The 12,382-nt window shown below is 48.2% G+C and overlaps 1 protein-coding gene across 6 annotated transcripts in view; it reads right to left on the minus strand.

Annotated features, from left to right (window-relative positions):
• The window catches only part of pcloa (piccolo presynaptic cytomatrix protein a), a 633,232-nt gene that overhangs the window by 119,899 nt on the left and 500,951 nt on the right, over positions 1-12,382 (minus strand). For all 6 annotated transcript variants that reach the window (XR_011934010.1, XM_072470931.1, XM_072470933.1 and 3 more), the window contains one exon: positions 6,752-6,823. Coding sequence is in view for 5 of the 6 variants with exons in the window: in XM_072470931.1 (XP_072327032.1) it covers positions 6,752-6,823 (72 nt within the window). In the remaining variant the exon portion in view is untranslated. The remainder of the gene's footprint in view (positions 1-6,751; positions 6,824-12,382) is intronic.

Below are 12,382 nucleotides of genomic sequence, written 5' to 3' on the forward strand. Positions count from 1 at the left end.
TCACAGGAAGTCATGGACATTGGAGCGGTGCTCCAGTCACAAAGGACCATAGCTGAGGGCTTAGAGCACTCACAAGGCGCTGACTGATCTGGGCCAGACACAGAGAGACCTGGCACAGTCCCAGAGGGACCCAGTACGTTTACAGAGGGACATGGCCGAGGCAGTAAGGGACAGGTCTCCCCCACTGATGGACATGTCCCAGTCTCGGTTCTCCATGGCTGAGGGCATCATGACCCTGGTTGAGACAAGGGAAGCCTCCAGGACTGGCAGCGCCAGGTGCTGGTTGGAGCCTGTGGAGCGCACTCCGGCCTCACCTCTGTCCCATGGAGCAACCCGGGAGCCATCGAACACCCTGAGGGAGGAGGGGGTGATGGGGCCATGCCGGTGCCTCCCGCAGTGGAGGTGCCGGGACACCTCATCACTTCTGAATCCCCCCTACCTGACACTGATGCATCTGATCAGTATCAGGCAGAGAAGGTGGCACCTCATCACATTTGACACCAGAAAGTCGGCCTGGCCTAACCAGGTCCAGGCCCGCCAGAAGACGGCCGGCAAAGGCACCTTGCATCAGTGAGCGAGATACACAGCAGGCCACCTCCACGTCTGATGTGCTGTCCTGGGTTACAGCTAGAAGGAGCGGCACACCATGTAAGATATGAAAGTTGGACACCAGTTGAGTTGGCACAGGTGCAGCTTTGGTTAGAGATAGGTGTCAGGGCACAAAACTGTAAATAATCATGACTAAACACCTTTGCACCAAAATTGTGACCCGCCTCAATCCTCTGTCTGAAAGGTTGAGGGATGTGCTGGGTGGAGGTGTAGGAGGTTGGTGATGTGGGGTGTGGATGCTGGAGGATGTCATGGGGGACAGTCCACCCTGGGTCACCCTCAGAGGTGACAGGGAACAGGGTCAGAAGTGTGAATCTGCCTTGGAGTGTGAATCTGCCCCGCTCACCATCTCCCCCCCTCCTCCTGCAAACGATATATGGGCCCGTGCGGAAATGGCCAGCACTACGCAGGGATCACCTGGGCGGACAGTGGAAGGTGGTCCTGAACTCAGGAGTCAGACTTTGTCAAACGATGAGGAGCACCAGAACTCATCTCACAGTGAGTCATCATCCTCCTCCGCCCTGTGGACAAGACCATAAGACATAGAAGCAGAATTAGGCCACTCGGCCCATCGAGTCTGCTCCGCCATTCAATCATGGCTGATATTTTCTCATCCCCAACCTCCTGTCTTCTCCCCATAACCCCTGATCCCCTTATTGATCAAGAACCTACCTATCTCTGTCTTAAAGACACTCAGTGATTTGGCCTCCACAGCCTTCTGCGGCAAAGAGTTCCACAGATTCACCACCCTCTGGCTGAAGAAATTCCTCCTCATCTCTGTTTTAAAGGATCGTCCCTTTAGTCTGAGATGGTGTCCTCTGCTTCTAGTTTTTCCTGCAAGTGGAAACATTCTCTCCACGTCCACTCTATCCAGGCCTCGCAGTATCCTGTAAGTTTCAATAAGATCCCCCCTCATGCTTCCCGTACCAGCCTCCCCGAACAGGCGCCGGAATGTGGCGACTAGGGGCTTTTCACAGTAACTTCATTGAAGCCTACTTGTGACAATAAGCGATTATTATTATCATTAAACTCCAACGAGTACAGACCCAGAGTCCTTAAATGTTCCTCATACGACAAGCTCTTCATTCCAGGGATCATTCTTGTGAACCTCCTCTGGACCCTTTCCAAGGCCAGCACATCCTTCCTTAGATACGGGGCCCAAAACTGCTCACAATACTCCGAATGGGGTCTGACCAGAACCTTGTACAGCCTCAGAACTACATTCCTGGTCTTGTATTCTAGCCCTCTCGACATGAATGCTAACATTGCATTTGTCTTCCTAACTGCCGACTGAACCTGCACGTTAACCTTAAGAGAATCGTGAACAAGGATTCCCAAGTCCCTTTGTGCTTCTGATTTCCGAAGCATTTCCCCATTTAGAAGATAGTCTTTGTCCTAAATTCCTCCTTCCAAAGTGCATAACCTCGCACTTTTCCACATTGTATTTCATCTGCCACTTCATTGCCCACTCTCCTAGCCTGTCCAAATCCTTCTGCAGCCCGCCTGCTTCCTCAATACTACCTGTCCCTCTACAGATCTTTGTATCATCTGCAAACTTAGCAACAGTGCCTTCAGTTCCTTCTTCCAGATCATTAATGTATATTGTGAAAAGTTGTGGTCCCAGTACTGACCCCTGAGGCACACCACTAGTCACCGGCTGCCATCCTGAAAAAGACCCCTTTATCCCCACTCTCTGCCTTCTGCCAGTCAGCCAATCCTTCATCCATGCCAGGATCTTACCCTTAACACCATGGGCTCTTAACTTATTTAACAATCTCCTTTGTGGCACCTTATCAAAGGCCTTCTGGAAATCTAAATAAATCATGACAAGACCCGCTGATACTGCCAACCCAGGGACAACACACTGTAGTGATGCTGGAAGGACCTCGGAAGGGAGAGGGGTAGCTGGCGTGGAGTGAAGGGAGGAGGGACAGAGAGGGAGGTGAGTGACTATAGGGAAAGGGCCCCACTTGGAAGCGGGTTGGGGGTGGGGGTGGGGTGTTGGGAAGAATATGAAGAGGTGGACCAGAATGGCAGAGCTGCTACTGGCTAGGCCTCTTAGGTGGGAAACCAGGAGGTGATTTGGTTTCCCCACATGTCCCTGGAGCACACGTTGGACGGCCTCCCTTGCCAGCCTGGCTCCTCCTGGCCATCGTCCTCATTCTCCTTGCCGGAATAGACCTGTTGTTCTTCCTCCTCCCCCAGTATGTCTCCCGTCTGCTGCATGATGTTGTGCAGGACACATGACGTTGGAGGCCCTCCTGGGGTTACACCGGAGCAGACTAGGCACCGGAACCACATCTTGAGGACGCCAATTCACAGCTTGATGATGCTCCTGGGCAATGACTGGGTGTTGTTGTGATGGTTCTCCACCTCCGTCTGGGGCCTTCGGACTGGCATCATTCGCCACAACCTCAGTGGGTAACCCTTGTCACCCAACAGCCAACCTCTCAGCTGGGGGAGTGACTCGAAAGTGGCAAGAACCGCTGAGTGCGCCAGGATGTAAGAGTCGTGCACACTGCCCGGATATTGGGTGCAGATGGGCATTATGTACATTCAGGGAATGGAACCTCTTCCTATTGATGAAGGGAATCCCCGATGAGCGGGAGTTGTGTCCGTCAATCACCCCCTTGAGCTAGGGCATGCCAGCAATCGCGGCAAATCCCACTGCCCGGACATCCAGGTGGGATTTATCCAGATTGAAGATGGTATAGTCCGCTGTCCAGGAAAATCCGTGATAGTGCATCCAGAGTTGGGCAGAGGCACTCACAGCTATTGCCTGCTGGTTCTTGGCAAGTGCAGACCGAGGGTCACGAGACGCTCATTAAGGCCAACAGGAAACTCCGAGAGTCAGTTGACGAGTTCATTCTTGATGGCGAAACGAATTCCTTGCGTGCTGGGCTGATCCTCGGGTCTTCCTCTCCAGAAGAAGGTGTAACTATGGCCATCTTCCTTCAGCTGCCCTTTACCTGCTCTTTGGGTCTGTTGCAGGGCAGTGACGTTGAAAGTGCCTGAACTTACAGGCAAATCTTCGTTCCGGTCGATTGTTATGATCATTTTCCGTGAGGGTTCATACATTTCAGGTTCTGAAATTGAGTTTAACTTTGATTTTCTGACTGCAGGAGATGAGTTGGGGATAGAACAGATTATGTTTTCAGGCACCTTTGTGCATCTTTTCCACGCGTGGGGGGAGCAGAGTGGATCCTGAAAATGGCTCCTCAGCCATGTGGAAAGCTGTTGATACGCTGCCATGTTCCTATTCCAACAGCGAGACGACTGAATCAACTCCACTGCCTATGTGCCAATCCGAAGCTCGACTAAAAACCTTCGAGAAGCTGCACATGACGTGAATAACAGCAATTATTTTATCTTTAACAGAAAATTTCACTCAGAAAATTTTGGGCAATTATTTCACTACATTTACTGCCATCAGTGATATCTTGAACATATAATAATGCACCAGCTGAGTGTCATTCCTCACACAATACGTCTGTTCGTAAATGGAACTGTTTAACCCCTCCTGTTCCTTTCACGCCAGAGCTTAGGCACCCCATGGAGGAAGTAATTTAAATAGGCTCATATTGAGATCAATTACAGACTAATTGCAAAGGGAGGCTTCTGTATATTTAAACCTGGGCTCCAAATATTGTCGAAAGAGCAGATTAACAAAATCAGAAAAACATCAGCAGGAAACTGCTGAACTTCTATCAAATTCCATGATATTTTTGGCCACCTCCAGCACATCACCACATAATCTCTCTGATCTAATGGAAAAGGGACTTGGGAGTCCTTGTTCACGATTCTCTTAAGGTTAACATGCAGGTTCAGTCGATAGTTAACAAGGCAAATGCAATGTTAGCATTCATGTCAAGAGGGTTGGAATACAAGACCAGGGATGTACTTCTGAGGCTGTATAAGGCTCTGGTCAGACCCCATTTGGAGTATTGTGAGCAGTTTTGGACCCCATATCTAAGGAAGGATGTGCTGGCCTTGGAAAGGGTCCAGAGGAGGTTCACAGGAATGATCCCTGGAATGAAGAACTTGTTCTATGAGGAACGGTTGAGGACTCTGGGTCTGTACTCGTTGGAGTTTAGAAGGATGAGGGTAGATCTTATTGAAACTTACAGGATACAGCGATGCCTGGATAGAGTGGACGTGGAGAGAATGTTTCCACTTGTGTGAAAAACGAGAACCAGAGGACACAATCTCAGACTAAGGGATGATCTTTTAAAACAGAGATGAGGAGGAATTTCTCCAGCCAGAGGGTGGGGAATCTGTGGAACTCTTTGCCGCAGAAGGCTGTGGAGGCCAATTCACTGAGTGTCTTTAAGATAGAGATAGATAGGTTCTTGATTAATAAGGGGATCAGGGCTTATGGGGAGAAGGCAGGAGAATGGGAATGAGAAAATATTAGCCATGATTGAATGGCGGAGCAGACTCGACGGGCCGAGTGGCCTAATTCTGCTCCTATGTCTGATGCCTCCGTTTTCCGGGTGTTTCCTCATGATCAAAGCCTCCCATTGCTGGCATCATCCAAGATTGGCCAGTCTGAACCAGCCTCGGCATCTAAAACTGCATCAAAACTGTGTTTTAAATTTATTTAGTCCAATAATTTGGAAATCCTTAAATTAGGTTTTTGCTATTGTCCTTAAGGTCCTTATTTGATTGAGCTGATTGAGTTTTTTGAAGTGGTGACACAGAAAATTGATGAAGGAAGTGCTGTAGATGTGGTTTATATGGACTTTAGTAAGGCATTTGACAAGGTCCCACATGACAGACTGGTACAAAAACAAAAATCACACGGGGTTCAGGGTGGGCTGGCTCGATGGATACAGAACTGGCTTGGTTATAGAAGGCAGAGAGTAGCGATGGAAGGGTGTTTTTCTGAATGGAGATCTGTCGCTGGTGGTATTCTGCAGGGATCAGTGCTGGGACCTCTGTTGTTTGTAGTATAAATGATCTGGAGGAAAATGTGGGTGGTCTGATTAATAAGTTTGTGGATAACATGAAGATTGGCGAGTTGCTGACAGTGCTGAGGATTGTCAGAGGATACAACAGATTGGAGACTTGGGCACAGAAATGGCAGATGGAGTTTAATCTGAGCAAATGTGAGGTGATGAATTTTGGAGGATCAAATCTAGGAATTAATTATTGTGTAAATGGTAGAAGCCTTAGGAACATTAACATATAGAGGGATCCGGGCGTGCAGGTTCACAGTCCCTGAAAAGTGGCAACACAGGTGGTCAAGGTGATTAAGAAGGCATATGGCATGCTTGCCTTCATCAGCCGGGACATTGAGTACAGGAGTTAGGAAATCATGTTGCAGCTGTGTAAAACCTTGGTTAGGCTGTGTGTAGAGTATTGTGTGCATTTCTGGTCACCACATTATCAGAAAGACGTGGAAGCTTTGGAGAGAGTGCAAGAAAGTTCACCAGGATGTTGCCTGGTCTTGAGTGTGTTGGCTATGAGAAGAGGTTGAATAAACTAGGATTGATTTCACTGGAAAGATGGAGGCTGAGGGGAGACCTGACAGGGGTCTACACAATTTTGAGAGGCAGAGACAGGGTGGATAGTCAGAGGCCTTTTCCAAGGGTGGAAGTGTCAATTACAAGGGGTGAGAGGGGGAAAGTTTAAGGGAGATGTGTGGGGTACATTTTTCACACAGAGAGTGGTGGGTGCCTGGAACGCGCTGCCAGAGGATGTGGTGGAAGCAGGCACATTAGCAACATTTGAGAGGCATCTGAATGGATACTTGAATCGGGAGGAAATAGAGGGATCCGGACCGAGTAAGGGCAGATGGTTTATTTTAGTTAGGGCATAATGATCGGCACAGGCTTGGAGGCCGAAGGGCCTGTTCCTGTTCTGTACTTTTTTTTGTTCTTTGTGCTATTTATCAAAACTGGGATCCTATATGTTTTATTTTATTTATTACTTCAAGTTTTTCTGCCACTTTTGAAGTCTGAACATACAAACCAAGATGTGACCAGAATTATGGATATCGGCCTGTGGAATAATAATATTGAGCAACTTTAATAATAAGTAGATTGCTGAATGTAAGAAAATTCTTTGCCCTGGTTTAATTTAAAAAATTTATTTATAGTGATTTAATATTATTCAATTGGTAGAAGTTCAGAGTACTCACTTCACCAAGGAAGTCATTGGAGGAGAATCTATCATAGTCCCAGACAGTAACTTCCAGCGTTTTCTTTTTGATCTGCAATCAAAGCAAAATATCATCAACTGGAATTCGATAACCTTGTTATAGTTTCAATCATTTTCTCATTGCTGCACATTTCCTCGCTCTCAGCTATTCGGGCAACAATATACAGTTTCAACTTTTATAATTAATTCCGAAAGAGAAAGCATTGTAGGATTGATGGAGTGAATACGAGATTAGTGCTTATCTCAGGTTCAGGCTATAGAGAGGTAGGATTGACATTGATAATTGTTCTTGCCTGAACCAATAGGGATCACTGGAGAGTCTGTGGTGAGTGAAAGCACCTGGGGCGGGATTCTCTCAACCCGGGGCCGGGCCGGAGAATCCCCGCGTCCGGCGTGAATTGTGCCGCCCGACGCCGGCACGCCATTCTCCACAGAGCGGAGATTCAGCGCCATTGGTTCCAGCGTGGTTGGTGCGGCGCGGTCGCGGCCCGCCGATTCCCGGGCCGGGATGGGCTGAGCGGCCGTCGTGGAAACGCTGAGTCCCGCTGGCGCCATCCACACCTGTCCTCAGCCGGCGGGATCTCAGCGTTGAAGGGTCAGGTGGCGGCCTGTGGGGGAGAGAGGGGTGTCCGACCCCACGGGGGGGCCTCCGATGTGGCCAGGCCTACGATCAGGACCCACCGATTGGCGGGCCAGCCTCTCTGTCTCCCGGCCTCCTTTCTTCCGCGCCAGCCCCTGTACTCCTGCGCCATGTTGAGTCGGGGCCGGCACGGACAAGGGAGACGCCGCGCATGCATGGAAATCGCGCCGATGGGACTGCGCATGTGCGGGTTTGTGCCGGACCCACTGCGCATGCGCGCATCCCCCGCCGCCCATTCCACGGCCGGATCAGCAGCTGGAACGGCATGAATCATTCCAGCATCGTGCTGGCCCCCTGTCGGGGCCAGAATTGCTGATCCTGGGCCGTGTTGACGCCGTCGAGAAACGCGACGGGGTTTCCGATGGCGTCAACACTTAGCCTCAGGATCACAGAATCCTGCCCCTGATGTATGAGACTCAAATGCTAAACATATGAAGTTACGGGTTAGGAGCAGGAGGAGGCCACTCGGTCCCAAGAACCTACTACCCCATTCAATAAGATCATGGCGGATCTGATTGTAACTTCAACCCCACATTCCTGCCGATCCCCCAATAACCTTTCATCCCCTTCTCAATCAAGAATCTATCTAACTCTGCCTTAAACATATAAAAGAATTGTAAAGATTCATGAATCTCTAAGAGAAAACATTTCTCCTCATCTCTGTCTTAACTGAGCGACCACCTATTTGTAAACATTGAGCCCGAGTTCTGAATTCTCCGGCAAGAGGAGACCCTCTCTCCACATCCACCCTGTCAATATTCTCTCGGGCTCTTAAGGGTTTCAATCTAGTCGCACTTACTCTCCTAAACTCTAGTGAATTGCAAGCTTAACCTCTCCAACCTTTCCTCATAAGACAACCCACCCATTCTTTGTATTAGTCCAGTAAACCGTCTGAGAACAGCATCCAATGCATTTGACACCTTTTCATGAATTAGAAGACTCATACTGTGCACAATACTCCAGATGTGATCTCACCAATGCTCTGTACAACTGAAGCATAACCTCACTACCTTTGAAATTAATTCCCTTCACAATGCATAGAATCATAGAATTTACAATGCAGAAGGAGCCAATCAGCCCATCAAGTCTCTTGGAAAGAGCACCCTACTTAAGTCCATGCCTCCAGCCTATCCCTGTGGCCCAGTAACCCGACCTAACCTTGTGGAGCAATTGATCATGGCCAATCCACCTAACCTGCACATCTTTGGACTGTGGGAGGAAACCGGAGCACCCGGAGGAAACCCACGCAGATATGGGGAGAAAGTGCAAACTCCACACAGAGTCACCTGAAGCTGGAATTGAACCCCGGACCCTGGAGCTGTGAGGCAGCAGTGCTAACCATTGTGCCACTTGGACTTGACCCCTCCCTGTGCAGGTGGAACCTTGACTTCCTCACCAACAGACCACAATCTGTCAGGATAGGCAACAGCACCTCCTCCACAATAATCCTCAACACCGGGGCCCTGCAAGGATGTGTGCTCAGTCCTCCAATGTACTCTCTTTACACCCATGACTGTGTGGCAACATTTAACTCTTACTCAATCTATAAGTTTGCGGATGATACGACTGTGGTGGGCAGCATCTCAAACAACGACGAATCAGACTACAGGAGGGAGATAAATCACTTGGTTGCATGGAGCACCAAAAACAACCTCTCTCTAAATGTTGGAAAGACCAAGGAACTGATCATCGACTTCAGGAAGCGCAGCACGACACACACTCCCGTCTGCATCAATGGCACCGAAGTGGAGATGGTCGATAGTTTTAAGTTCCTGGGGGTCACCATCACCAACAGTCTGTCCTGGTCCACTCACGTTGATGCAACAGTCAACACCTCTACTTCCTGCGGAAGCTAAAGAAATTTTGCATGTCTGCATCGACTCTCACAAACTTCTACAGATGTGCGATAGAAAGCATCCTATCCGGCTGCATCACAGCCTAGTATGGCAACTGCTCGGCCCGAGGTCGCAAGAAACTGCAGAGTGTGGTGAACTCAGCCCAATGCATCACACAAGCTTGGCATCCTCACATTGATTCTGTATTCACCTCTCGCTACCTCAGGAAGGCAGACAGCATTATTAGAGACCCCTCCCACCCAGGCATTGTTTCTTCCAGACCCTTCCGCCAGGCAGAAGGTACAGAAGTCTGAAGACTCGCACATCCAGACATAGGAACAGCTTCTTTCCCACAACTACAAGACTCCTTAACGACTCCCCCTCGGACTGATCTGTTCCCTGTAAGAACACTATTCACGACGCCCTATGCTGCTCTTGCTCATGTATTTGCTTTGTTTGGCCCCTTGTTCAGCACTGTAACCAATCACTGTTTGTCGATGTACCATTTGTCAATGTTCTCTGTTGATTATTCTTTTGTCTACTATGTACGTACTGTGTACGTTCCCTCGCACGCAGAAAAATACTTTTCACTGTACTTCGGTACATGTGACAATAAATCAAATGAAATCAAATCAACTGTGCCGCCCAAACATGATAACATCCTATTAGCTTTCCTAATTACTTCTTGTATCCGCATATTGGTTTTTGTAATTCATGCACTCAGACACTCAGATCCCTCTGCATCTCAGAGCTCTGCAATCTCTCACCAATTAGACAATGCGTTTAAATTGCCCATAGTGTCCAAAATTGCCCTTAGTGTTGGATGGGGTTACTGGGTTATGGGCATAGGGTGGAGGTGTGGACCTTGCGTAGGGTGCTCTTTCCAAGAGCCGGTGCAGACTTGATGGGCCGAATGGCCACCTTCTGCACTGTAAATTTTATGATTCTATGATCTTTAGTTTTTATTCTTCCTGCCAAAATGCATCATTTTGTGTTTTCCTACATGAAACACCGTTTGTCCACTCATTTAACATCTTTATGTCTCTTTGTAGCCTCCTTACGTCCTCTTCACAATTTAATTTCTACCTAACTTTTTGCCTTCATACTTCAGTCCTTTCATCCAAATCAGTTACATAAATTGAAAAAGTTGAGGCTCCAGCACCAATCCCTGCAGACACCACTCATTATATAATGCTTACCAGAAAACTGAAAGGTTGTTAACAAGATGGTGCTTGTCTTCCCAGTGACATTTCAGTCACGAGCAGGTTGTGTTTTGTAATTTAACACTGCGTAAGGTAAAGGTCAACAGTTCATCACTTTATTTAACAATCACTTCTTTCAAACCAAAAGCCTTTTGGTACATTTTTAGGATAGATACGGACAGACTTCTCTAATTCTTTGTGTCCATCATTACTTGTACTTTCAAAAAGCGTATTATTTTAAAATAAGCTTCAATAGGAACATAAGTATAATAGGAACAGAACTAGAACAAACAGAGTTGTTATCTCTGGGTTGTTGCCCGTGCCACGTGATAGTGAGATGAGGAATAGGGAGAGAGAGCATTTAAACACGTGGCTACAGGGATGGTGCAGGCGGGAGGGATTCAGATTTCTGGATAACTGGGGCTCTTTCTGGGGAAGGTGGGACCTCTACAGACAGGATGGTCTACATCTGAACCCGAGGGGCACAAATATCCTGGGGGGGAGATTTGTTAGTGCTCTTTGGGGGGGTTTAAACTAATGCAGCAGGGGCATGGGAACCTGGATTGTAGTTTTAGGGTAAGGGAGAATGAGAGTATAGAGGTCAGGAGCTCAGATTTGACGTCGCAGGAGGGGGCCAGTGTTCAGGTAGGTGGTTTGAAGTGTGTCTACTTCAATGCCAGGAGTATACGAAATAAGGTAGGGGAACTGGCAGCATGGGTTGGTACCTGGGACTTCGATGTTGTGGCCATTTCGGAGACATGGATAGAGCAGGGACAGGAATGGGGGTTTAGGTGTTTTAGTAAGCTCAGAGAAGGAGGCAAAAGAGGGGGAGGTGTGGCGCTGCTAGTCAAGAGCATTATTACGGTGGCTGAGAGGACGCTAGATGGGGACTCATCTTCCGAGGTAGTGTGGACTGAGGTTAGAAACATGAAAGGAGAGGTCACACTGTTGGGAGTCTTCCATAGGCCTCCAAATAGTTCTAGGGATGTAGAGGAAAGGATGGCGAGGATGATCCTGGATAAGAGCGAAAGTAACAGGGTAGTTAATATGGGAGACTTTAACTTTCCAAATATTGACTGGAAAAGATATAGTTCGAGTACATTAGATGGGTCGTTTTTTGTACAGTGTGTGCAGGAGGGTTTCCTGACACAGTTTGTTGACAGGCCAACAAGAGGCGAGGCCACGTTGGATTTGGTTTTGGGTAATGAACCAGGCCAGGTGTTGGATTTGGAGGTAGGAGAGCACTTTGGGGACAGTGATCACAATTCGGTGACGTTTACGTTAATGATGGAAAGGGATAAGTATACACCGCAGGGCAAGAGTTATAGCTGGGGGAAGGGCAATTATGATGCCATGAGACGTGACTTGGGGGGGATAAGGTGGAGAAGTAGGCTGCAAGTGTTGGGCACACTGGATAAGTGGAGCTTGTTCAAGGATCAGCTACTGCGTGTTCTTGATAAGTATGTACCGGTCAGGCAGGGAGGGAGGCGCCGAGCGAGGGAACCGTGGTTTACCAAAGAAGTGGAATCTCTTGTTAAGAGGAAGAAGGAGGCCTATGTGAAGATGAGGTGTGAAGTTTCAGTTGGGGCGATGGATAGTTACAAGGGAGCGAGGAAGGATCTAAAGAGAGAGCTAAGATGAGCAAGGAGGGGACATGAGAAGTATTTGGTAGGAAGGATCAAGGAAAACCCAAAAGCTTTCTATAGGTACGTCAGGAATAAGCGAATGACTAGGGAAAGAGTAGGACCAGTCAAGGACAGGGATGGGAAGTTGTGTGTGGAGTCTGAAGAGATAGGCGAGATAATAAATGAATATTTTTCGCCAGTATTCACTCAGGAAAAAGATAATGTTGTGGAGGAGAATGCTGAGCCCCAGGCTAATAGATTAGATGGCATTGAGGTACGTAGGGAAGAGGTGTTGGCAATTCTGGACAG

The sequence above is a fragment of the Scyliorhinus torazame genome, chromosome 13 (assembly GCF_047496885.1).
Source record: "Scyliorhinus torazame isolate Kashiwa2021f chromosome 13, sScyTor2.1, whole genome shotgun sequence".
NCBI classification, from domain to species: Eukaryota; Metazoa; Chordata; class Chondrichthyes; order Carcharhiniformes; family Scyliorhinidae; genus Scyliorhinus; species Scyliorhinus torazame.